General features: G+C 52.8%; 2 protein-coding genes across 4 annotated transcripts in view; one reads left to right on the forward strand and one right to left on the reverse strand.

Annotated features, from left to right (window-relative positions):
* Nucleotides 1-9,777, forward strand: part of YPEL1 (yippee like 1) — a 29,429-nt gene extending 19,652 nt beyond the window's left edge. For 2 of the 3 annotated variants that reach the window (XM_081113580.1, XM_081113581.1), the window contains one exon: nucleotides 938-1,101. The gene's annotated coding sequence lies outside the window, so the exon portion shown is untranslated. Of the gene's footprint in view, nucleotides 1-937; nucleotides 1,102-6,865 lie in introns of those variants that run through there. The other variant, XM_081113582.1, reaches the window with a different exon arrangement.
* Nucleotides 1,603-25,862, reverse strand: part of PPIL2 (peptidylprolyl isomerase like 2) — a 32,493-nt gene continuing 8,233 nt past the window's right edge. Inside the window, exons 3-22 of the mRNA XM_081113579.1 lie at nucleotides 21,901-21,946; nucleotides 19,517-19,579; nucleotides 18,273-18,324; nucleotides 15,878-15,929; nucleotides 13,092-13,183; nucleotides 12,218-12,307; nucleotides 11,204-11,279; nucleotides 10,295-10,455; nucleotides 8,511-8,586; nucleotides 7,868-7,974; nucleotides 7,376-7,465; nucleotides 7,048-7,081; nucleotides 6,133-6,250; nucleotides 4,760-4,816; nucleotides 4,100-4,172; nucleotides 3,936-3,998; nucleotides 3,705-3,844; nucleotides 3,404-3,525; nucleotides 2,373-2,637; nucleotides 1,603-2,228 (exon numbers count right to left, since the gene is read on the reverse strand). Coding sequence (XP_080969705.1) covers nucleotides 3,429-3,525; nucleotides 3,705-3,844; nucleotides 3,936-3,998; nucleotides 4,100-4,172; nucleotides 4,760-4,816; nucleotides 6,133-6,250; nucleotides 7,048-7,081; nucleotides 7,376-7,465; nucleotides 7,868-7,974; nucleotides 8,511-8,586; nucleotides 10,295-10,455; nucleotides 11,204-11,279; nucleotides 12,218-12,307; nucleotides 13,092-13,183; nucleotides 15,878-15,929; nucleotides 18,273-18,324; nucleotides 19,517-19,579; nucleotides 21,901-21,946 — 1,487 coding nt within the window. The 3' untranslated portion in view covers nucleotides 1,603-2,228; nucleotides 2,373-2,637; nucleotides 3,404-3,428. The remainder of the gene's footprint in view (nucleotides 2,229-2,372; nucleotides 2,638-3,403; nucleotides 3,526-3,704; nucleotides 3,845-3,935; nucleotides 3,999-4,099; nucleotides 4,173-4,759; nucleotides 4,817-6,132; nucleotides 6,251-7,047; nucleotides 7,082-7,375; nucleotides 7,466-7,867; nucleotides 7,975-8,510; nucleotides 8,587-10,294; nucleotides 10,456-11,203; nucleotides 11,280-12,217; nucleotides 12,308-13,091; nucleotides 13,184-15,877; nucleotides 15,930-18,272; nucleotides 18,325-19,516; nucleotides 19,580-21,900; nucleotides 21,947-25,862) is intronic.

The raw sequence follows: 25,862 nt of genomic DNA on the forward strand, positions 1-25,862 counted from the left end.
TGCCGGGCTGCCCCACAGGCTGCCCCACGGGCTGTCCCACGGGCTGCCCCACGGGCTGCCCCATAGGCTGCCCCACGGGCTGTCCCAGAAGGGCCTGCGCAGTGTCCTCGGTCCTGAGTAGCCGCCACATGTTTTCAGTTTTGACCCAGCCCTGCTTCTGGAGGAGTGGGCACTGCACGGGTTTTGGCCAATTTGTAAAGAATTTAGATCAGAAATGTTCCCAAATAAGTTTTGTTTCAATGTTCTAACCCGAATCCAGCCTGTGGGCCAGCCTGCTGCTCCAGGTGTGCGGGGAGGCCTGTGTGGTCGCCGTGGTGTGAGGCTCACTGGATCCCGGCACCACGGGCAGGAAAAGGGCCCCGGGGAGCAGGGAGAGAGCCGTGTGCCCAGGTGCTTCTCAGCCTGTAGGCGAGGTTAGTCCAGTGGCAGCGAGCATGAGCCCCTGCCCCGACCCCAGCCTCCCGAGCCCAGAGCCGTGGCCGTGCAGGCACTGGGCTCCCTGCCCGGTTCTGGTTCGGCTGCTCACCTGGAGCTTCCCTTTTGGGACCATCTCTGCACGAGTCTCGAAGCCTTGGGACGCGGGGAGCGTGGCAGCCGGAGAGCAGGGCGGGTTAGGGCCGAGGAGCCTCTGCCGTGCATCTTGGGCTGAAGGAAGGTCCTGGTGCCGCTGTGGCAGCCTCTGCACTCGCAGTGCTCCAGCTGGTGTCCAAAGATCTAGGCTGACCGGCCCGGCCGCGTAGCCAAGGTAGGGTTTGCTGTGCAGCGAGCAGTGGGAAACCTGAAGACGCTTCGTGCTCGCGCTGGCACGTGAAACCGCCCACACCTGCAGCTCGGTCCTTAGGGGAAACGTGGAGGGACTGAGGGAGCCTTCCCTGAGTCCTTGTGGTGCAGACCTGGCCGAGATGGACACGCCCTTCTCGTTTTGTTCCTCCACAAGCCTCCGCTGCACCCGAGGCTCCGCGGACCAGGAACGTGGGCGGCGCCGTGCCCCTACCGCTGGGCCAGGGCAGCGGCTCCTGCGTGTCTCCAGGTCTTTGCTGCAACTGAATCTAAAATTCTCCCGACCGGTTTTGTACATACTAAACTTCTATTTAAAGCTTTTATATGTTCTGGGCAATTTTACTGCTCCTTCAATTTGAGCACTTTGGTTTTGTATCGTATATTTGATGGCATCAAAACCTTTTTCTTGGTCTTATGCCTTTTTGTTTTTTTATATAATTGATACAAATATTCTCACCACTTTTTTGTTGGTCTGCAAAACCCAAGCTCCTTCTGAAACCAAATGAACTGAGCTGACTTCAGGGAAGGACATGCACGAGCCACAACTCTGTGCTGGTATGTTCCACCCTCTCAAATTCCGAAACAGCAAATGTCATCCCGACTTTTAAGTTATTTAAACTATTTTTTCCCTGAGTGGGAGGTGATGCCAGGATTACAAATGCATTTAACTTAAAACTGTGCTGTGTCCTCTGGCTCAGTACATTTGCTTTAGAAATGTGGTTTAGTCTTGTTGCCGTTTTGTATATACATATATAGTATTTTTATACCTTAACACTTATTCTTGATGGCATCTGTCAGATATTAGCAAGGATCAGAAATGGGAATTTTTCAAAAGTCCTTTAATTTACCTGATGACCTCACCAGGTACTTAAAAAATCCAAGTGCTTTTAATTTCTGGAAAACTACAATGTAAGCTCCAAAGTAACCTACAGAATGTAAACCTCATTTGTCAAAGGCTCTGGGCCGACCTGGGAGCCGCTCCGTGGGGCTGCAGCCTGGCCTAGCCCGGAGGCCCCCCTCGGAGCTGGACTGCCAGCGCGAGCACACAGCCTCCCCGCCTCTGTGTCCGTGTGAGGTTCAGAAATAAAGCTTCCATGTCCAGCGTCTCCTTTGCAGTAGCAGGTGCTTGGCTCTGCTGCTGAGGGACAGGCCCTGGGGCCACACCGCTCCCACGGGAGCACAGGGTCTCCTCCAGAGGCAGCCGGGCCCTGTGCTGTCACACACCCACCTGCCTGCCGCCTCCTGGGTCTGCCAGGCTCTCGGAGACCGCGCGGGTGCAAACAGCCTTTCCCGAGTGAGTTCGCAGACATCTGTAGCTCGGAGGGTGGTGTGAAGGGGTCGTGAAGAAGCGAGGGACCACTGCGACTGAAGGTGCAGAGGAGCTAGACAGCTGACGGGCAGGGAGACCACAGAGGGACGGGCACAGCGGAGAGCCGTCAGGTCAGCAGCTGTGGGAAGGTGACTCAGCGTCGGTGTGGCCGTGCACGAGGGCCAGAGGAGGAGGCAGGTGAGACACCGGGTTTGGGCCTGGTGTTGAGCATCAGAGCTGGGAGAAGAGCCAGGTGCATTCTGGAAGAACTGTCAAGACTTACTGACGGAATTGAGGTTTGGGGTGAGAAACCAAGGATGAAACGGAGTTAGAACTTCAGCGTGCTGAGCGGGAGGAGGTGGTGGGCTGTGCCGACCCAAGGACCTTAGCCTTGAGAAGAGATGTGAGGGGAACAGGGATCTTTTGGAGCCCCAGGGTAGAGGAGACGGCTCCCGGGAGGAGGCAGCTGTCCCCGGCTTCTGAAGCAGGCACTTCAGGAGAGCTGAGGTAGTGTCAAGGTCAGGAGAAGGGAAGCGGGCGGGCACAGGCTGCAGAAGGAACAGAAAACAAGGGTGGGTGGGTAAGAGGAAGCTTTTTGGAAAAACAGGGTCAGGGAAGGGACTCTTAAGTTAGGAAATGCTGGTGTGGCTGCCCGAGAGTCCTAAGAGCTGGGACTGGCGGCCAGGTTTGAGTACAAGGATGGGCCCTGAGGGTGGAAGGAGGTGGGGGCATGCGCACACTAGCTGGATGGGGCCTTCTGCACGTCCAACAGGAGCCAGCTGCCCTCACCCAGGTGTGGTCTTGTCACCAGCCTGAGACAGAAGGTGGGCAGTCCTGGGGTAGAACCCAGAGCAGGCGTGCCTTGGGCATGGCTGTGACTGCCCATGGTCCTTGCTGAGCTGGACCCAGCAAGCCCAAGCAAGAGGGGGCAGAAAGGTTTTTGGAAGTAACATCTAGGTTCTAGTCCAGGGTCCTCAAATCACTGGCATCAGAAGCCCCCGTGGACACAGACCTCAGAGCCCCGCCTCCAGGTCAGACTCTAACAAGGTTCGGGGTGAGGCCGCTGGTCGGGAGGCCACATGGAGCAAAAATAGTCCCAAGAAGATGACGGAAGTGGGAGGTGATGGTAAGAAAACTGGGACAGGAGACAACAGCTCTTCTTCCCAAACCCAGACCCAGAGGTCCCAGACGTGGGCTCTGGCTGGGGCCAGGACACTGGGCTCCTGGGACAGGAAAGGGAACCCAAGCAACAGGCAAGGGCTGGCCTAGGCGGGCAGAAACCTCGGGGTGTGGAAACCAGCACCGCGTCCCTACCTGGGTCCGAGCAGCAGGCCTGCTGCTACCATGCGCTGAAGTCCTTGAAACCTCCACTGGGCTTCTTCTTGGCCACGGGGACAGCTGCGCTGGTGGATGGTTCCTCATCAGCCGCACGTTTCCTGGGGAGAGAAGAGCCGGGCGCCAGCTGCTGTGGGGGCCAGGCGTTCCACATCACCCCCACCCGCATCTGATCGCTTCAGCTACACCAAGCCTCCCAGCTCCCGCTCACGGCTCAATCCCAGATCGGTAAGCTCATGGACGCACCCTGGGAATGGACACCAGCTCCCACCCCACTCACGTGGCTGCAGGGTTGATGTACTTGCCCACCCCCTGGCGGTAGGTTGGGGGGCCCTGGTTCCCTGACTTGGACTGGCTTTTCTTCACTGTGCTCTCGGGGGCTGCCTCCGCGAGCTGTGTCTTCTTCCGCTCCTCGGCAATCTGTGGTGGAGCAGGGATGTGGCTGACCCGGAGCCCCTCGGGCTGGATAGGATTCCCCGAAGCCCTCCCCCTGTGGCCAGACACTCCTCACCTGAACATCAGCCTCCTCGTAGGGGTCCACAAACACCGTGGTGGAGTCGATGCGGATCTCCTCCTACAGCAGAGGGAGCCGTGAGCAGGGCTGGCAGGAGACAGGACCCCACAACTGCCCGCTGAGCCTGAGGAGCAGCCCCTCTGTTCTCCCGGGGCACATACCTTAGGGCGGTCAGTTTTGGGATCACTCTCCACATTCTCCATGGCTGTTAGTGTGTCAAAGCCCCCGACAACCCTGCAGCAGAGGGAAGGGTGCCTCTGAATATGCCCTGCTCAGGGCACCCCCAAAGGCCAAGTCCCCATAGCATGCCAGGAAGAGGGGCTGCAGGCCCATGCTGGCCTCACAGGCGAGGGCGCAGACAGATTCAGGAAGACCAGCGGGCCAGCACAGGACTGTGGGCCAGGACAGGAGGGGCCTGAGAGGTGAGGCTTTATTAGGACACAGCCCTGTTGCTTCCACTGTCTGTGGCTGCTCTGCTACCACCACAAAGCTGAGGAGTGAGACAGAGACCGTAAGGCCACAAAGCTGGAAATTCCACCTGGGCCTTCCCAGGATGGAGAGAAAGGAGGTGCCCAGACCTGTGATTGGGGGTCTCCAAAGGAGAACCCGAGGGGCTGACCGGGCAGGACAGCCACCAGGCAGGGCTGCAGCTGCGCTCTTCCTAGCCAAGGTCCCCTGCCCAACACAGAAGCCCCAAGTCCCCGTCCTGCACGGCTGCGACCTCAGCAGGGCCAGGCCGCGGGAAAGGCAGCGAGAGGCTCCAGCTGGGGAAGGAGCCCGCCCTCCCAACAGCCCCGACCTCACGCAGCAACTTCTCTTACCGCCCAAAGATGGTGTGCTTCTTGTCGAGGTAAGCGCAGGAGCGGAAGGTGATAAAGCTGGGAAGGAGAACAGGGAGGTCAGGAGGAGTGAGCTTCCCCACGGCCGCTGGGCACAAACCAGGCCACACACGCCCTGCCCCGCGCCTGCTCACTGTATGCACAGTACAGTCCCTTGCCTGCCTGCCTAGGGCAGGCTGTCAACCAAGGTGCCACCAGGCGACTGGGGCCTCTGGCCACTCGGGAGGAATCCCAGTGCACGGCCGCCAGGAAGGGGCAGTGGAGGTTCAGGCCCGGCCACTGCCAACCTCCCACCGGACACTGTGTCCAGAGCCCAGAGGCAGAGGCTGCCCTGGAGACAGCGCAAGTAGAAGACCAGAGACCGTCCACTGAGAGACTAAAGGACCAAGGACTCTGAACCAGCAGGAAGGGGCAACGAGCAGGACAGGAAGTCAAGACAGAGACGCAGGTGCACATACAGCAACACTGACCTAGATCAGCTCACTTCCAATGTTCCATAAAAATGGGTGGAATTAAAAAGGGGACATCTGTAACACTGTCAATAATAAAGATAACTTTTTAAAAATGGGCGGAATTAGGCCCTGGCTGGGTTGCTAGTTGGTTAGAGCATCATCCTGATATAATCAGGGTTGCCAGTTCAATTTCAGGGTACTTATAAGAATCAACCAATGAATGCATAGACAAATGGAACAAATCTATGTTTCTCTCTTCCCCCCTCCCTTCCTCTCTCTAAAATCAACAAATGGGTTAAAAAAATGTTTTTAATGGGTGGAATTAAATTCCCAACTACACTAACATGGATGGTGAGAGGGGTGACTGGAAGGGTCTTGTCTGGGAGTGAGGTAGATATGAACTAGTAACTTTAGACTTAACTGATTTAAGGCTAGAAGTAAAACATCTAACTTCCAAACCAGGAGCAAGGGGAGAGGAAGAAATAAAAATATTTAAAAAGGTTCATCAGAAAGCACAAAGATATTAGCAGTATAACTGGAAAGTAAAGTACGTACTTAAGATTCTCAGGTTGAATTAAACCAGTATCTAGGTATGTGCCTTAAAAAGCCCTAAAACTTCAACAAGCTGAAAGGTTAAAAGTAAAAGATGGAAGAAGAGATCAGACAAGACATGAAGGCAAAAAGTGTTCCAAGGCTGGTTACAGTGCACGGAGCCACTCAGAGGCTTGTGGACAACGCTAACGGCAGACTTGGTGGAAGGCTACGGTGCCCGTGAGCAGGTCACCATCTCCCCAGTGGGGACGCTGCACACGTTCCTGGTTGGATTCAGGGCAGGGCTGAGGGGGAACCTGCAGGGAGCCCGAGCCCTTCCCCGGCCCCTCCGCTAGCCACCCAGCAACTCACAACTGAGACTTGTTGGTGTTGGGCCCCGAGTTGGCCATGCTGAGGATGCCCCGGCCAGTGTGTGAGAGGTTGGGCCGGAACTCATCTTTGAAGGGTTTTCCCCAGTAAGACTCCCCACCTGGAAGAGAAAGGAGCACAGTTGGCAGCAAGAACGGCGGGGGCCTAGCTGAGTGCAGCCAGCAGGACGCAGCCCAGCTCCAGAAATCTATGCTGAGTCTCAGGGGCACTGCTGGGACTGGTCTGGGGCAGGGGTACCTTGGAGGGCAGCCCTGGCCCTGAGGGCCCCTCATCACCAGCCCCCAGGGCCCTTGAAGCCCCTACGTGGGGTCCGGCCCTGAGAATGAAGTAAAGGGTGAAGGCCACATGCTGTTACTGCTTACCCACGCGGGCGAGGGAGTGGGCCTGGGCCCCAGCAGCTGACAAGCTGGGGGGTGGGAGCTTTGGGAGGGCAGCCAGACATCTGGGACTGGGGGGATAACCTCTCTCTGCTGTGGGCCCTGAGCACCCCTTGTCCACTGACAAAGATGGGTGCCCGGCCCTGACCGGTTTGGCTCGGTGGATAGAGCGCTGGCCTTCGGACCAAAGGGTCCCGGGTTCGATTCCAGTTAAGGGCATGTACCTTGGTTGCGGGCACATCCCCAGTAGGGGGATGTGTAGGAGTCAGCTGAATCGATGTTTCTAACTCTCTATCCCTCTCCCTTCTTCTCTGTAAAAAATATTTTTTTAAAAAAAGGTGGGTGCCCGGAGGCCTGTGGAGGAGGCAACATGCTCCCCTCCGTCTCAAAATGAGAAAATAGGGACATGCCCAAGATCACCTAACGCCGCATCTGGAACTCAGCATGTCCCACCCACCTACCCCCTCACGGCCGATGGGGCGGCCAAAGCTGCCCAGGGAACCCCAGTACCAGTACCTACCCGTGCCTGTGCCAGTGGGGTCACCTCCCTGGATCTGCAAGAACAAAAGCCAGTGAGCAAGCCATGCCTGCGGCCCTGCCGGCCCTTCCACAGCCCCCACTCGGAAGCAACTCCCCACCGGCCAGATGGACATAGGGGGGTCTGAGCTCTTGGTGAGGACAGAGGCCCTCCCAGGGCCCGTCTCTGCACAAGCCCAGTGTGGCCAGGCTGGGTGCTCAAGGGGTGAGTCTGCTGTTTCCCTGCCCCTGAGAGGGGCTCCCACATATGGCAGAAGTCACCTCTAGGAGGCATCTGGCCCCAGAGGCCAGCACTGACCCAGGTCACTCACCACGAAATTCCGGATGGACCTGTGGAAGATGGTGCCATCGTAATACTGCTTCTTGCAGAGCTTGATGAAGTTTTCGCAGGTTTTTGGTGTCTGCAAAATAAGCCAGGTACTTCCGTGAGGCATGAAGCAGCCCCAAGCCCTGCCCACGCAGTGGAAGAGGGTTAGCGCCCAGCGTGAACACAGTAAGGTCCAAGCCGTCCAGCCTGAGCGCGAGGGCCACAGGGAGATGCCAGCAGAGCAGCGGGGGTGAGGGTGAGGGGGTGGTCTGTGTGTGTGCTGTGCGTGGTGTGTGCGTGGTTGTGTGTGTCAGGTGTGTGTCCACCGCCCAGGTGGGCCGAGGAAACGCAGCACACGCTGACAGGGTCCCTTCTGGGGAGGGCAGTGGGCACAGCCCTAGAGGACAGAATTTTCCACTACGAGCACACCCAGAGTGCAGCTCCATGCTTCAGACCTGGGACGACCCTGGGCAGGGGGGACGGCGGCCACACCCACCATGTCGCAGTGCAGCTCCAGGTTGAGGTCGCCCCTGTTGGTGTGCAGCCGCACGTAGCCCTTCTTCTTCACAAACTGGTAGCGCAGCACGTCCTCGTCAATGGCAGCTGCAATCAAGCAGAGGCCCAAGCTCTGTGCCTTCGCTTGCCCTGAAGACCCGCAACCCACACCAGGCACGAGGCCTGGAAAATTCCATGTTCCAAGGAAAGCTCAAGGTTGTGCCCTGGCTGAGCACGGGGAGGCTCAGCAGTTATGGCGGGGACGCTGGGAAGGCCGGGACCCAGGGCAGGAGGGGGGTGGAGATGAGAGGGCTGGGGACCTGACCCACTGAACATACAAGAAGAAGAGAGCTTGTTTGGAGGGCTAAGATGCCCACGGGCAGCCTGGGAAGAGGAAAAGGTGGGGGGCTCCCTCACAGGCAGGACACAGCATGGGGAGGGTTCCTGCTGCAGGCCTAGCCCTGACTACAGCACCCCCATTGCAGACGCAAACACACCTTCAAAAGGGCCCGTCTCCTGGCCATTCCTGAGCTAAGAGCCCACAAAACCCAGACGCCACGGAGCGATGCTGAGGACAGGGAGGCAGGGCACCCGCCTCAGCCATCATGTGGCAGCACTGGTGACAGAGGAGGGGAGGCAGCTACCTGCTTCGTGGGTGGTCTCTGGAACCATGGCGGTGGAGGTGAAGGAGGCGCTAACCTTCCCAGTGGAATAGTGGGCCTGCGGAGAAAACCATGTGGGCCCGTCAGCAGCGCCTGGGAGGCCCGGAGGCTGAGGACATGGGAGCAGCTTAGGCCCCTGCTCGTGCCTCTCCTCCAGGAAGGCGTCCGTGGCCACCACCCAAAGATACACCAGGAACCTCCTGGGGACAGGGTGGCCCAGCCCGAATTGGCCTTTCCCTAAGGCCTCAAGGAACGAGGGCCCCTATTTTCCTTTTAAAAGTTTTCAGTGTCGCCCAAGCCGGTTTGGCTCAGTGGATAGAGCGTCAGCCTGCGGACTGAAGGGTCCCAGGTTCAATTCTGATCAAGGGCACATGCCCGGGTTGTGTGGGCTTGTTCCCCAGTAGGGGGCGTGCAGGAGGCAGCTGATTGATGATTCTCATCACTGATGTTTCCCTCTCCCTTCTTCTCTAAAATCAATTAAAAAATGTTTTAAAAAAGTTTTCAGTGTCTACAATAAACACATTTTTATTCAGGAAAACATAAGCCCCAATAAATATTTTTCATCCTAGGCAGAAGGGAAAACAAAGAGGGACTTCTCCCCATCAGAAGGAAGCACACCAAATGCTAAGAGCTTGTGTGAGAGTGGGGGAATTATGAACAACAAACTTTTCTTTTGCAAATTTTCCTGAATACTTCTTTAAGGAGGGAGCCTCAGAGCCCCACCTCCCCACCGCCACAGCCCCAGCTCTCCAAAATGAAGAGGGGAAGAGGCAGCTTTGGGGCCTGACAGACCAGGGCACAAACCCTGGTGCCATCACTGCCAAGAGAGGGCCTCAGAGCCAACTACTGGGTATTGTAAGAAGGAAGCCTGACTGCCCAGGAGGGACGGGCACCGCACCACTTGTCCCTACCTCAGCACTACGGCACCCCTGAAGCACCCCGCCTTCTCTCCCTGGGTTTGCTCTGGGCACCCCACGGGACATCCCCTCCCACAGACCTGCATGCCTGAGGCTACTGTGTCACGTGGTAGCAACAAAGCCCCCAGGCACTGTCCACCGAGCATGTCTGTCCCAGGGCCCCAGCTTGGGCCAGAGCATGAAATAGATCCTACATGGCCCTAGCCCAGGGGTGGGCAAACTTTTTGACTCGAGGGCCACAATGGGTTCTTAAACTGGACGGGAGGGCCGGAACAAAAGCATGGATGGAGTGTTTGTGTGAACTAATATAAATTCAAAGTAAACATCATTACATAAAAGGGTACGGTCCTTTTTTTTTTTTTAGTTTTATTCATTTCAAACGGGCCGGATCCGGCCCAAGGGCCGTAGTTTGCCCACGGCTGCCCTAGCTGGTTTGGCTCAGTGGATGGAGTGTCAGCCTGCGGACTGAAGGGTCCTGGGTTTGATTCCAGTCAAGGGCACGTGCCCAGGTTGTGGGGTCTGTCCCCAGGAGGGGGCACGCAGGAGGCAGCTGACCAATGATTCTCATCACTGATGTTTCTATCTCTCTCCCTTCCTTGCTGAAATCAATAAAAATATATATATAAAAAAGAAACAGACCCTACATGGCTGGGGGCCACCTTCCCTGCACGGCTCCCAGCACATCTGTCAGCTCCAGCTCCTCAGTGCCGCTGTCCTCTGGGCCCCCAGGGGCGCCTTGGCCCTGGGGTCCCAGCTGCTTCCCCTCCGACTGTATCCCAGGACCACTCCTAGGCGCTCCGATGGGCAGGTGGCTTGAGCTGGCAGCTGCGCGCCCCGCCACCTACTCACCGCATTCAGCTTGTCCACCTTCTTCTTCTCTGGGACTTTCATGGTGGCCGCCAGGACCTCGTCCCCCTTGAACTCCTTGTAGAGCTCCTGCAGTGTTTCTCGGGTCTCGGCATTGGTATTTTTCAAATAATAAGATGGGTCCTGTTTGGCCTTTTCTTCATCTACAAAACAGCATGCTGGCCTGAGCAGCTGAGCCCCAGGAATGTCCCCAGATGTGCGTGATGGGAAAAAGGCCAGAGCTGGCTACCCCAGCAGGTCCCCGACCAGAACACAGGCCAAGCCTCCATCACAGTGACATCCTCGTAGTCGCTGCAAACCCAGGGAGGTCGTGTAGGGAGAGAGTGAAGGAACAGCCCAGAAGGGCAGCGCCACCCGCCACGGCTTCTGCTGGAGTCGGCTATGGTCTCTGTCCCTGGCCCAGCCTTGGTCCCAACAGAGTTCAGACACAGCCCAAACCACAGCACCACAGTGGTGCTGACCAGCTAGCTGAGCAGTACCCACCTACCTGCCTAACCTCCTGTCCCTGTAGTGAGAACAGAGACAACTTCTAAGGAGCAAAGACGGCCCCATCCAGGCACCTGAGGGCCTGGCCGAGAAAGCAGCCCGAAGGCCCTGGAGCTGAGTCTTGAGAGGGGAGGACCAGGTGTATGGGCCTCTCCTCAAGAAGGCTGTGGGCACTCAGGCCTAAGGCCTAGCGGACACCCACCACATCAGGCCCTGTGGGCAGGCCTGGGCCAGGGTGGTTCTGCCAATCTCAGCGCAGGAGAAGCTGAATGCCAGCTTGAGAAATTCCAAACTTGCCTCAGCTCAATCAAGACTCTGATCCCAGGAGGGCGGAGGCTTTGGCCAGCGAGCATGGACCTATTTCCCCCAACCACTGGCACCCAGACCACCGCTGGATGTTCATACCTGGGTCAGTTATTTTCATGTTATTCTTAACGTGAAAGAAGTTGGAGACGTTGAATTTGTCCAAATTTGTAGGGTCCTAGGGCAAAAAGAGCACGTGGAATGAGTCCAGCCGGATCCCGGGCTGTGGCCATGTGGCTGCCACAGGCAGCAAAGGATAGGTGAGTGGCATGAGGGTCCTGGGGCCAGGAGGACTGCACAGAAGCCTGGGGGTCGAACAGAGAACAGGGAGCCAGGGAGAGGGCTCTGCCCCGGGCAGGGCCATGAGCAGAAGTGGGGTGGAAACTGGAACAAATGGCTGGCTGCTCCCCAAACTACCTCTGCATCTCTCTGGCACAAGGCCGACAAGCATCCCTTGCTGTGAGGCAGCCACAAGACGGACGGGTCTTCTCGAAGGAAGGTGGGCAGATATGCCGTGCCCACCTCCAGGCCTCCCACATGCTGCCCCGTACTCCCTTCAGCTTGGCTGCCAAACACAGACCCCACAGAGCTCGGGCCCTGGGGACAGCAAGCCCACTCCCTTGGAAGGAATGTGCACTGACCTCCAATTAGAATGGGACAAGCCACAGAAGGGATCATACTCCTCTAAGTCACTCCTAAAACACTTTCTAAGTCTGTGTTTTTCATGAACTCACCCAGGATTCTCTGACACCACAGGGGTGCCCTGTGCCCAATGCTGAGCACACACCTGCCCCCACTCTCAAGAGGGCGGGTGGAGAGCCCAGGCCTGCAAAGAGGCCACTCTGTACCGAGATGGCTCGGGGGGCCCTGACAGCAGGGAGAGGCATCAGAGGAGATGTGGGAACCAGACTGAGGAAGCGGTGTGTGCGAAGGCCCATGTGACCGAGTGTAAGGAGGGCAGGGGGTGGGGGCACTGTCAGTGGCAGCTGGGAACCTCAGCCAGACAAGGAGCAAGGAGGAAGCCACTGACCCCGGGTGGAGAGGTGGGGCTGGCAGAGGCAGCTATGCCAAGGTTCTCGTGGCCCCCCCCCGAGAGCACAGGGGAAGGGACCGCACCTGGAGGGTGATGATGTCCTGCCGGGAGAAGGGCTCGTCCGTCAGCAGGTCTCGGAAGTTCTTGGCCTTGATATTGAGCTGCTCCACTGCCTGTGGCCAGGAGGAAGCGGCTGTTACCGTGCCTGTCCCCGCCCGCCCGGACGACGGCACCATCCAGCGTGAGGAAAAGGACAGAACTACCAGGCACCCCCCACGGGCTCAGAGCCATGGCCCTGCCCCTGAGGGGGAAGCTTGTTGAGCCCCAGAAACTTGAAGATTACCCTCTGAGCAAGGTTCCTCACAGGACTCTCTCGTGACACGTCTTACACATCAGCAAACAGGTTCGGCGAGGCCACCCATCTGTATCAAGCCCCTGAAATCCATGCACTCGGGCAAGGTGTCACCCGAGAGCCTCTAGAGCCACGCTGGCCACCTGAACCCTGCCAGCAGCCAGGGACAGGCATGAAAACAGCTGAGAGGCCTCCCTGCTACGTGGAGCCCACAGCCCTGCCGTCTGTACTCTGCTGGCACACCTGGAGGACAGGTGGGAAAACCAGGGCCTCCTCTCCCCACACCTGCCCATCAGCTACATCTGCTCCTCTTGGGAACTCCGCCAGGAACTGGGGGGCTCAAGACCCCCTCGAAGCCCTGGAGAGCCCTCAGAGCACAGGGTCCCTCCCAGGGCCTGATCAGCGAGTCTGCTGAAGACGACTGTGGGGAAGACCCCTGGGTACAAAAGAACTTCCCAGAGGCCAGGTCCAGTGGCCACAGGAAGGCCTGCCTTTTCTAGGCTGTGCTGATGGCTCTCAGAGTGTCGGCCCCACAGGGAAAGGCCAGGGTTCCCAGGAGCAGACCCCTAAAGAGCCGGCAGGGGACACAGTTCCCAAGAACCTACCTCGTAGGCATAGACGTTGCCGGTGGTCCTGATGGCCACGATGTGGGTGTTGTTGGTGAACACGGTGTACAGCACTGGACAGTGGTACTTCTCTAGGGAGGAGGCATGCAGAGGGACCAGAGAAAGGCCCAAAGTCAGAGAACCGGAGAAGGCAGAAGCCTGCCCCAGTATGCCCAGTGGGGCCCAGTGGGCCGGCCAGCTGCTTAACCCCCCTCCTCCAATCCCCACATGGCCTTCCTCGGAGGTATCTGCCTCATCAGCCCCAGGCCACCACTGGCAACATTGCCCTGGCCTCCTTCTCCACTGCAGACACTGCCACGTCCCTCACACTGTCGCCAGGATATTGCAACAAACTCCTGCTACTCCCCTACCCCACCAACTCCCTACAGGTAGCCAGGAGCCTGTCCAAATAAGTCACAACAAATAAACTGCAAAAAGGCGAGGAGGATGACTTCTAGATTACGAGAGTTAGAGATTATCAACTACCTATTTGTGTGGACTTTTTAAAAATCTTGATTTGAAAATTATACAAAAATAATTATGACCGCGTTCTGGAAATTTGATCACTGGCTGGACAGTCAATAATTTTAAGGAATTCTTGCTAATTTTTTAGATGTTAGAGTAGTTAGAATAGTACTGTGATAACTATTTTTTAAGCCCTTATTTTTCAAACTTAAGTATTTAACCATGAAATGATACAATGTCTCAAATTTGTTTTAAAATCACCTAAGCAGCCTGGCCAGCATGGCTCAGTGGTTGAGCATTGACCTATGAACTAGAAAGTCATGGTTTGATTCCCTGTAGAGGTGCTTGCCTGGGTTGCAGGCCAGATCCTCAGTGTGGGGTGTGCAGGAGGCAGCCGATCAATGACTCTCATCACTGATATTTCTCTCTCTCTCTCCCTCTCCCTTCTTCTCTGAAATCAACAAAAGTATATTTTAGCCCTAGGTGGTTTGGCTCAGTGGATGTTGGCCTGCGGATTGAAGGGTCCCAGGTTCAATTCCGGTCAAGGACACATACCTCGGCTGCAGGCTCCTCCCTGGCCCAGGCTCTGGTTGGGGCTCATGCAGGAGGCAACCAATGTGTTTCTCTCACATTTATAATTTCTGTCTTTCCCCCTCTCTTCCAATCTTTCTAAAAATCAATGGAGCCCAGCGGGTGTGGCTCAGCAGTTGAGCAACAACCCAGGAACCAAAAGGTCACTGATTTGATTACTAATCAGGGCCCAGGTTGCAGGCTTGATCCCCAGTAGGGGGTGTGCAGGAGGCAGCTATCAATTCTCTCTCATCATTGATGTTTCTATCTCCCTCTCCCTTCCTCTCTGAAATCAATAAAAATATATTTTTAAATAATAATAAATATCAAAGGAGAAATATCCTTGGGTGATTAAGAATATACACATACATATAATTTTTAAATAAATAAATAAATATCACCTAAGCAGGCACTCAGTAAATAGTTGCTGAATGAGATACACTATAGACCTCCCCACTTCCGCTGATTTCTGAGCAAGGAGGCCCACAACACTCAGGGCGGAGCTCCCGAACCCCAGGGACTGTTCCTGCATTGCTACGCTTCTGTTTTCCCAAGGCCTGTTCACTCATCACTATGAACCAGCATCTACTATGGGCCAGGCTCTGGGGTCAGAGAGAGCGTCAGACGGGCCTCAGCTACTTCAACATCTCCCTAGAATGGATACACCCAGTGAGCATGGACACCAGCCTTGACCATGCACTGCACAGGCCAAGAGAACCACGCCAGGCCAACCGAGAACCCAGAGCAAGACCAGTGCCCTCGGGCTGCCTCAGCGAGGGCATCTGGCCAGTGAGAGGGAGTGTGGCATATAAAGCAGGAGGGTCCTGGCTGGGCTGGGCTTTATGACCAGTGGCGAGGAGCTCAGCCCAAGAGCCACCCAACAAATCTGTCAGATCCACACACCCCTGCCCAGCTGCTTGCCCTGGGCCTCTCAGCCTGCGCAGCTTCTGCCTCCAGCCATGAGCAGACCAGAGACACGGGGCCCATCTGTGCCCACAAGGCCTCCAGAGGCCCCCATGGCCCAACTGCCTTCGTGGGAAGAAATACCCAAAACCCAAGGTTTTACTCCTCCACCCTCAGCTTTAAAAACTACCTGGACCTTTAAGAAAAAATTGTGTTAGCCCATCCGGCGAAGCTCAGTGGTTGAGCTTCGATTCCCAGTCAGGGCACATGCCCAGGTTGTGGGCTCAATCCCCATTGTGGTGTGTGCAGGAGGCAGCCAATCAATGATGCTCTCTCATTATTGATGTTTTTATCTCTCTTTCCCTCCCTCTTCCTCTCTGAAATCAATAAAAATATATTTTAAAAAAAGAAAAGAAAAAAAATGTTAGCCCTGGCGGGTTTTTCTCAGTGGTTAGAGCATTGGGCTATGCACTGAAGGGTTGAGGGTTCGATTCCCAGTCAAGGGCATGTACCTTGGTTGCAGGTTCAATCTCTGGCCCCGGTTGGGGTATGTGCAGGAGGCAACCAATCTATGTGTCTCTCTCACATCTATGTTGCTCTCTCTCTCTCTCTCTTTCCCCCCTCCCCCTCCTCTCCTCACTCTCTAAAAATCAACAGAAAAATATCCTCAGGTGAGGATAAAAAAAAAAAATGATAAAAAGGAAAAAATTATGTTGCCTCTTTGAGAAATTAAAAGCAAGTGTCCAGCCTGATCAGAGGGAATGACTGGTTGTGCAGAGACTTTAGCGTGAGGCCACAGCCAGGTTCTGTAGGCCAGTCCCTGAGTTGGCTGTAAGAGACCCTCTTACCTTCACTGTTCTTTGCAAAGTTCAGTTTAATCAGGGACCGCCCGTCCAGTTTCTGGAAGAAGTAGAATTCATAATTAATAATAATAAGTGGCTGACATGAAGAACTGCTGAGGCTAGAGGACACAGACAGACCGGAAGAGTCTGACCATCCGAGCCTTCAGACAAGGAAAAGGCACAGGTGCTGACCTAGGGCCCCAGGACAAAGGGATTAACCTAGATAAGGGGCTGCACAGTGGAAGCCCAGCCTCTGAGCCAGCAAACCGGCCCCAGCAAAGGGGCTGACATCCAGCCTGGAGGCCGGGCCTGAGGGGCAGGTTTGTTTATACTCTGTGATGTTTACACAGTTTCATGGCAAGCACAGGTTATTTCTGAAATTGAATTATTTTGTCTTGGCCAGTGTTCTCAGTGGTTAGAGCGTTGGCCCCTGCACCAAAGGGTCACGGGTTCGGTCCCAGTCAAGAGCACGTACCTGGGTTGCAGGTGTGATCCCCGGCCCTGATTGGGGCGTGGGCAGGAGGCAACCAATCTATGTGTCTCTCTCACATCGATGTTTCTTTCTGTCTCCCCCTTCCTCTCTTCTTCCCTGCCAGTCTCTCTAATAATCAATGGAGAAAAAAATAGCCTTGGGTGAGGATTAAAAAAACACAAATGTATTTTTTTTCCAGCTGGATGGTGTTCACCTTATTCTTCTGTTGTGTAACTATTTAAGAAAGATAAAATATTTTTAAAACTAGGGGAAAAGGAATAAATATACTCAAATGCTAAGAGCAGTTGTGATGGGATCCTCTATTTTTGTTTAATCCTCACCCAGGATATGTCTATTGATTCTACAGAGAGAAACATCCACCAGTTGCCTCCCACACATGCCCTGATCAGGGACCAAACCCCAAACCTTCCTGGTGTGTGGGACGGCACTCCAACCAACTCAACCACCCAGGCCCGGCGGGATGCTCCACTTTTAGCATTTCTGTGTGTCTACAGTTTGCCCCTTCTATAGGAAACGTCACAATAAAACAAAGTCCAGGCAGCCAGAGGAAAGCAGCAGCCCTGGGGGGTGGGCCTCAGCTGGGGTACTGAAGGGGGCTGCAGACAGACCATGGGACAGGTAAAGCTGCCCCTTGGGAGCACCTGACTCAGGGCTCATGTCCCTGTAGCCACTGCCACCCAGGTGGGGTGGGCCCAGCCCTGCTACCCAGGGCCCGAAGAAGACACTGGTGGGTGTTCCAGGACTGGGCCTCTGAGCCAACCTCCAACCCTGTGTCCTCCCTCTCCTACAGTGGCCAGTCCACCAGCCACACACCTGGCTTCATGCTTTCCTCTTCTATTCAACTACTCCCACACACCTGTGCAGGTGAGCATTAGACTCCAGGACAGATGATGGGGTGCTTGCTGCAAGGCTGCTCCCACCAGATAAGATAGCCCTTCTCACTTGGCCAGTGTGGCTCAGTGGTTGAGTGCTGATCCAGGAATCAAGAAGTTGCTGGTTCAATTCCTGGTCAGGGCACATGCCTGGGTTGTGGGCTCCATCCCCCAGTAGGGGGCATGCTGGAGGCAGCCATTCGATGATGTTCCTCTCTCATCGATGTTTCTACCTGTCTATCGCTCCCCCTTCCTCTCTCTATAAAAATCAATAAAAACAGCCCTAGCTGCTTTGGCTCAGTGGATAGAGTGTCAGCCTGCGCACTGAAGGGTCCCAGGTTCGATTCTGGTCAAGGGCACATGCCAGGGTTACAGGCTCGATTTCCAGTAGAGGGCATGCAGGAGGCAGCCAATCAATGTTTCTCTCTCATCATTGATGTTTCTCTCTCTCTCTCCCCTCTCACTTCTTCTCTGAAATTAATAAAAATATATTTTTAAAAACATTAAAACACAAAAAATAAAATGGTACAATTCTGGAAAGAAATTTGCCAGTAGCTACCAAAACAGAAAATGCTTCCACCCCATGACCCAGCAGTCCCAGGACGACAGTCATGTGTATGCCCAAAGAAGCATGCCCCAAGGCGGCCCTGACCACTGTTTGCAACAGCAGGTGACTTCAAATCCCTGCAGTAACCCCGCACGAGGGCACACACAGCCACCACAGAACAAGGCAGGGCTTTATGCACTGACAAACTCGGATCCCCAACACACTGCGGGATGCGAAAGCAAGGTACCGAGGAGTTCACGCCTGAGAGCGCACCCATGGCCCAAGCAAAGATGTACACCTGTACACACGTGTGTGCGTGTAGGAAACATTTCTGGAAAGGAATGTGTGTACAGAGAGAAGCACAGTCCCTCACTGTGCCCCACCAGTCGTCCTCTACTGCGCCTGCGTGTATATGAAAACCACAGAATCAAAGGACAGGCGACAGGACAGCGTTCACGGGCATCACTTAAACTCCTGCACGACCCTTACCTCGCCGTTGCTGGGGTTGGTCCCGTACTTCTTAAGCCAAGGAAGGATGTTCCTGAAGGGAAGAGAACAGAGAGCATCAGCGTGACGGGCAGGTACGGCACAGCCAGGAGGCTGCTTCTGGGACCGCTGCGAAAGGGCTTTGCTCCGTTCACTTCTGGGGCAGAAGCCAAGGAGAGGGGCGCCTTGCCTCATCAAAGGAAGCAGGGGCTATTTCTGGAAACGTGGTTCAGAGTATATTCAGGGTTTTTACTACAGTTATATATAAACAACACAAAGTAGCAAACAAAGATGTACACAAATGCTGATACGTCCATAAAATGAGATACTGGACCATCATCAAAATTATAATTTCCAGAGAATTCTTAATGACATGGGGGAAAATGACTGAGTAAAGAATGGATCTAGAACTACCTTCATGGTATTATCTCAACCATGTTACCACAAATAAGCGCACAGAAAAAGATGAGTATAGCCCTGACCAGTTTGGCTCAGTGGCTAGAGCGTCGGCCTGTGGACTGAAGGGTCCTGGTTCGATTCTGGTCAGGGGCATGTGCCTTGGTTGCAGGCACATCCCCAGTGGGGGGTGTGCAGGAGTCAGCTGATGGATGTTTCTAACTCTCTATCCCTCTCCCTTCCTCTCTGTAAAAAATCAATAAAATATATTTTTTTTTAAAAAAATAAGATGAGTATAAATACTGACAGTAGTTACCCCAGATAGTGTGATTATGGTAAATTTTTCCTTTGAAATGTTTTACAATTTTTCTAAAATAAGTCTGAAATGTGAGAAAAGTATATAAGCTGGCTTATGTTGGAACATAAGACTGAGCATAATGCTTCAAAACACAGCACTGAAAAGTATGCACCCTAATTATGACTTTCATAAAGTGAAAAAGTTTAGTTCATTAACATTCCAAAACAAGTACATGAGTGGCAACTAGAACACTGGGACCTCGCTTGGGGGGTGGGAGGGGTGTCAATGCCACTCCAGGAAGACAGTAGCACCTGCCAACAAAGCTGCCTGCCAGGGGTCACAGCAGCATTGCTGCTTCATCTCTGAGGCCCTGGCAGTCCCTCCTGGGTCCCCAAGAGACCTGCCCAGGACCCCCGAAGCCCCAGGACCTCAGCGTGGCCTGGCTTGTACCGCCTGGAACCATTAACCCTCCAGTTGGCCCCACATCCCCTACCTGAGCAGATATCAACCACCTCACCCCGTTTGTTAGCTCAAAAGTCAAGGGAGAACTCACAGCAAGTCAAAGACGACGCCTTCAGGGGTGCAGACCGGGTAGCTGAAGGGCTGCAGAGAGAGACTGAGAAAGGACATGGTCACTCCTGGTCATCAATGGACTGGCCGGGCCACTCCCACATGGCTCCTATGGCTTCTCCCTTTGCCTCTCCCTCCTTCGGGCATTCCTCCAACAACTCGGGTGCTCCTCTGCACAGCCTGCGATAGGTGCCAGCACAGACGGGACCCCCACATCGCTGCCCTCAGAAGCTCCCAGCACAAACCAGTACAAAGCAAGGATTTCAGGAGTTGAGGAGAGGGTTTAGGGACAACTGCTGCCTAGCCCTCTCCACACCCTGTGCTGTAATATGCAATACACATGCGATCATGTTCAAGCCCAAAGGAGCTCACTGGAGGTGGTCTGGGGAGGCAGGACTGGAATTCGCTCTCCAAAACCTCACATAACAGGCATAGGCAGGCCACACTTTTCTACTGAGAACTGCCTCTCCCATCCCAAGAGGCTCTGGTGGGCTCTCATGATTTGGGGGTGCCCTGCCTGCTCCTGACCACAGACTGTGCAGACAGTTCTCCCCATATTTCCTAGGGGCGTTCACATGACTCAGGCAAGACCTGAGGCCCCAGGAGCCCAGGGTAAGTTCTGATATGTGGGTGTGGGGTAGAGGGGCCTGCAGAGGCCCAGACTACCACAGGGCATTCACCACCTCCTGAGGGGTCTCCTTAAGAAAAGCAGAGCCCACAGAGGAAGGGAGACCATACCTGGTGGACTTCCTTGGGCCAATACCCTTTTTCCTGCATGGGATTTCTGTCACTAGCCATCAAAAGCCCTGGCTTGTTTATACATCAGTCACCTGTAAGTTTGGTCAGCACACGTCAGTCCCCAGGACCTAGACAGCCTGGCAGCTTGGGGCTAGGCCACCTCCCTGGATATTGCCCCAGAAATCCTCATGGGGTAATCTCACCCCTTTCTCTCTGGCTCAAAAGTCTACTCTAACCTTGTGGGACTAGGATTGTTGAACCCCAGCACACAGGGGTCTGTGGGGTGGGCAGGTCCGGTGGTCGGTCCCCTGGGGCCTGAGTTTTCTAAATTTGAGCTCTGGTGCTGCTAGTGCTGCTAGGGGCTGACCAGAGCAGGACCTGACACAGAATCATGCTCCAAGCAGCAAGAAATGTATATACATCTTCTCCCAGACACAACCTAAAGGCACATTCTCAAAGCACATTTTTTACCCAGAATCTAATGTAGTTAAAAAATGAGCAAGACACAGATCAGAGACCCCTTGCAGGAATTGGGAACCAAGGATAAAAGCATTTCCATAAAACCAATTCATATCCAATCTGAATAAGACATTCTCATAGGGCTGATGACAAAATCTGGTGGGTTGGGAGAGAAATGCAGCCAAAGGCATCTGAGTCTCATTCATTCACCCTCCTGAGTAAGTGCTATGAGTGGGAAAAGCCCTCACTCACCGCTGCATGGGAGCCTCCCGGAGGGCCCTGGGCACACCCAGCGGCTGCATCTCCGGACCTTCCTGGCACCCTCAGCACCCTGTGGTGTCTGGCTGACCTGCCTCAACTGGGCACTGGGATCACCAGAAGAGCTTTATCAGCTCTCAAGGATCACTCTGTCCTATGGAATAAGAACTCGGGGGATGAGGAGGAATGCTGTGCAGACATGCATGTGTACAGAGCAGAGATGACCATGGCTCAAATTTAGGAAATGTAGGCCCAAGGGGACCGCCAGATCTGCCCACCCCACAGCCCCCAATGTGCTGGGGTTCAACAATCCTAGTCCCATTTTTTCAGCACACCCAGCTTCTGTTCATACTAGTACACATACCAACTGGTGTGGGAAGAAGCATTTGAGTGACTCTAAAGCTGGACCCCTCCCCACTCCCACCAGTGACCTGCATTCCCCAGGGAAGGGGAAAGGAGCTCATAGTATCATGACTATTGCAGCAGTTGTTACCACTTGGACTCTGGACAAAGGTAAAGTGTGAAAGGCACAGGCCCACAGGAGACCGCTGGGTTCACGCCTCAGTGGCACCACTGCCACTGGGCAAGGGACTTCACTCTTCTAAGCACTGATTATCTCAACTGTAAAACAGGCTTAACAACAGAGCCTACCTACCTTAGAAGGTAAGACTGAGGTTAAAAAGACAATGTACTTGTAAACACAGACACAGAATAAGCAGAAAAGAATCATTAGTTCTTATCATTGTTGAGTCACCTTCTCCCAGTTCAGAGAAGGTCTGGAGGGAAAGGGGGGGGGGGGGGGGGGACACAGACAAAACCCACAGCTGCATCTCCAAGGATCAGATTCACTGTCAAATAACTGAGTATCAGAGAACTATTACAAGGGAAAGATTAAACTCTCAAAACTCTTACCTGCAGTGGTCAAAAGGTAAACGACGAAAATTTGTTTGTGGGATATCTGTTTAAAACAAAAATAAGAAACAGAAAATTTATTCTGTAAAAATTTTCACCTATATATCCCTATCAACAATTCAATTACATTTTAAGAAAAAGTTCATGTAGCCCAGCCTGTGTGGCTCAGTGGTTGGGTGTTGACCTATGAATCAGGTGGTCACGGTTCAAGTCCCAGTCAGGGCACATGCCCAGGTTGCGGGCTCAATCCCAGTTGGGGGTGGTGCAGGAGGCAGCCGATCAATGATTCTTTCTCATCATTGATGTTTCTATCTCTCCTCCCTTCCTCTCTGAAATCAATAAAAATATATTTTTTAAAAAAGAGAAAAGAAAAAGCTCATGTAAATTACCTAGTGCAGCAATCGCTTTCGATTAAAAACTTTCGATAGAACCAAAGCACATGGGATACATCAGGAAAGAACTTAAGAAAAAAAAGTACACACCACATACCCCACAGATACAGCGAGTTCGATTCCAGACCACCACAATAAAGTGAATATTGTAATAAAGGGATTCAAAGTTTTTGGTTTCCCAGTGCTTATAAGAGTTATGTTTTTACTACACTATAGTCAAGTGTATAATAGCAAAATGTACTGTAGATATATACCTTAATAAAACATGCTTTATTGCTAAAATTATTAACGATCATCTGAGCCCTCAGTGTGTCATAATCTTTTACTGGGTGGAGGGTCTTGCCTTGACGTTGATGGCTGCTGACTGATCAGGGTGGTGGTAGCTGAAGGTTGGGGTGGCAGTAACAATTTCTTAAAATAAAACAACAGTGAAGTGTGCCGCATGGACTGACTCTTCCTTTCATGACGATTTCTGTAACTTGCAATGCTATTTGACAGCATTTACCCACAGAATTTCTCTCAAAATTGAAATTAATCCTCGTAAACCCTGTCACCATTTTATCAACTAAAGGTATGTTGCCAAACCGGTTTGGCTCAGTGGATAGAGCATCGGCCTGCGGACTGAAAGGTCCCAGGTTCGATTCCGGTCAAGGGCATGTACCTTGGTTGCGGGCACATCCCCAGTGGGAGATGTGCAGGAGGCAGCTGGTTGATGTTTCTCTCCCATCGTTGTTTCTAACTCTCTGTCCCTCTCCCTTCCTCTCTGTAAAAAAATCAATAAAATATATTTTTAAAGGTATGTTAATATTCTAAGTCCTGTGTTGTCACTTCAAAAACCACTTTCTTTACTCATCCATAAGAAGCAATTCCTCATCCATAAAGTATTATTATGAGATTGCAGCAATTCAGTCACATTTTCAGGCTCCACTTCTAGTTCTAGTTCTCTTACTATCTCTACCACATGTGCAGGTACTTCCTCCACTGAAGTCCTCAAGCCCTCAAAGTCATCCAGGAGGGCTGGAATCAACTCTTCCAAACGCCTGTTAATGTTGATATTTTGACTTCTTCCCATGAATCATGAATGTGCGTAATGGCATCTGGAATGGTGAATTCTTCCCAGAAGGTTTTCAGTTTACTGTGCCCAAATCTATCAAAGGAATCACTATTTACTGCAACTATAACCTTATGAAATGAATTTCTTAAATAATGACTTGCAAGTAAAAATTACTCCTTTGATCCATGGGCTGCAGAATGAATGTTTTGTTTGCAGGCATTAAAACAACATTAATTCCATTGTACATCTCCATCAGACCTCTTGGGTAACCAGGTGCATTATCAATAAGTAGTGATATTTTGAAAGGAACCTTATTTTCTGAGCAGAAGGACTCAACAGTAGACTTTAAATATTTAGTATGCCCTGTTGTAAGCAGATGTGCTGTCATCCAGGCTTTGTCATTCCGTTCACAGAGTACAAGCAGAGTAGATGTGGAATAATTCTTAAGGATCCTTGGGCTTTCAGAATGGTAAATGAACATTAGCTTCAATTTCAAGTCAACAGCTGCATTAGTCCCTAGAAAGAGAATCAGCCTGTCCTTTGAAGCTTTGAAGTCAGACATTGACTTTTCGTCTCTGCCTATTAAAGTTCTAGATGGCATTTTTTTCCAATGTAAGTCAAGTAGTAGCACTGCCATCACCTGAAAGCTGGTTGGACATGAAGTCCCAGACCTTCTGAATTATAGTCTGCATCATTTTAACAAGATCTACAGATGATTCATACTCACATTAAAGTTTCAGAGACCTTAGTACACTTAGCCTTCAGAAGACATTACTGACCCAACAGAAGATATTATTGTTATTTTCAATTATAGAAACCAAGACAACGATTTTTCTCAAAGGAAACATGGGCTAATGTATTAAAACAATCGGGGGGGGGGGGGGGGGAGCAAACAAACAAAAGCCCAAGTCACCATAACAAATATAATAAAAAAGTCTGAAATATTGCAAGAATTACCAAAATGTGACACAGAGATACAAAGTGAACAAATGCTGTTGGAAAACTCACCCCCAGACTTGCTCAAAAATAATATCTGCAAAGTGCAATAAAGTGAAGAGCAATAAAATGATATACCTGACCTTATTATCTTGATAGAGAAAAAATGTTATTTTAACCTACATTAATAAAAACACACCAAGACTGCCCAGCCAGTGTGATTTAGTGTCAACCTAACAACCAAAACGTTGCTGGTTCAATTCCCAGTAGGGGGCATGCAGGAGACAACCAATCAATGATGTTTCTATCTCTCTATCCTTCTACCTTCCTTTCTCTCTAAAAATCGATAAAAACATATTTTTTAAAAAATACTTTATCTGAAGAAACCAAGATGGCGGCACAGGTAAACACCGGAGTTTGCTGCCTCGAACAACCACTTCAAAAGTACAACTAAAGCCAAAGCCGGTTTGGCTCAGCGGATAGAGTGTCGGCCTGCAGACTGAAGGGTCCCGGGTTTGATTCCGGTCAAGGGCATGTACCTGGGTTGCAGGCACTTCCCCAGTGGGGGATGTGCAGGAGGCAGCTGATCGATGTTTCTCTCTCATCGATGTTTCTAACTATCTCTCTCCCTTCCTCTCTGTAAAAAATCAATAAAATATATTTTTTAAAAAAAATACAACTAAAAGACGGAACGGACATCATCCAGAACCACAGGAAGGCTGGCTGAGTGGAAGTTCTACAACTAGGAGGAAAAAGAAAAGCATACCGAGACTCAGAGGAGGCGCAGTGCTGAAGTAAAATACTAAGCTGCGGAGTGCATGCGGAGCGGGCTGGCGGCTGAGGGCGCTGTTGTCGTTTTCAATCGGGAGGGAGTCTCAGGCTCTGAGCTCCAGTTCCCGGCGAGTCTCTAGGGACCCAAACTCATAAGGGAGAAGCGGGACTGTCTGGCATCACTCAGAACCCTAGGGCAGCTTTCTCTCCGTGGGGCTTGCAGCAATTACTGGGACACTGAGAAGCAGAGCCTCTGAGGGCAAGACTGAGAGCAGCCATAATTGCTAACCCCGCCCTGTTGATCCTGTGGGACCCGCCCCGCCCCGCCCAAGCCCTGCAGGGAGACTTTTGCTGGATAGCCTCAGGCAAAGGCTAGATTAGCACCTCCCTAAAGATCCAGGAGCCAGGAAGCCCAGAGGTCAGAGTGGGACCATCCAGTTTGCAGCTCCCTGGAACCATAGAAGACACACTCAGGGGGCAGACTCAGTGATCACCAAAGCCCCATCAAAGCAAGTCTAGCCCCAGAGGGGTGTCTCCAGCATAGAAGTTCTCCCACTGCAGACACAGCTGATTCTCACACCCAATTGGCCTGGAGGTTAATTCCTCACAGTGATAACTACAACAATCAAGGCTTAACTACAACAAGACTGTGCACAAAGCCCACAAGGGGGTGCACCAAGAGTGTCTACCTCAGGTAATTGGGACACTTAGCACAGAAAGGCACTCTATCGACACAGCGAAGCATAAAAAATGCCGAGACAAAGAAACAGGACACAAATGACAGAATTGGAGGAAAGTAAACTGTTGGA

Source organism: Myotis nattereri (genome assembly GCF_964212035.1).
Source record: "Myotis nattereri genome assembly, chromosome: 19".
Lineage (NCBI taxonomy): Eukaryota > Metazoa > Chordata > Mammalia > Chiroptera > Vespertilionidae > Myotis > Myotis nattereri.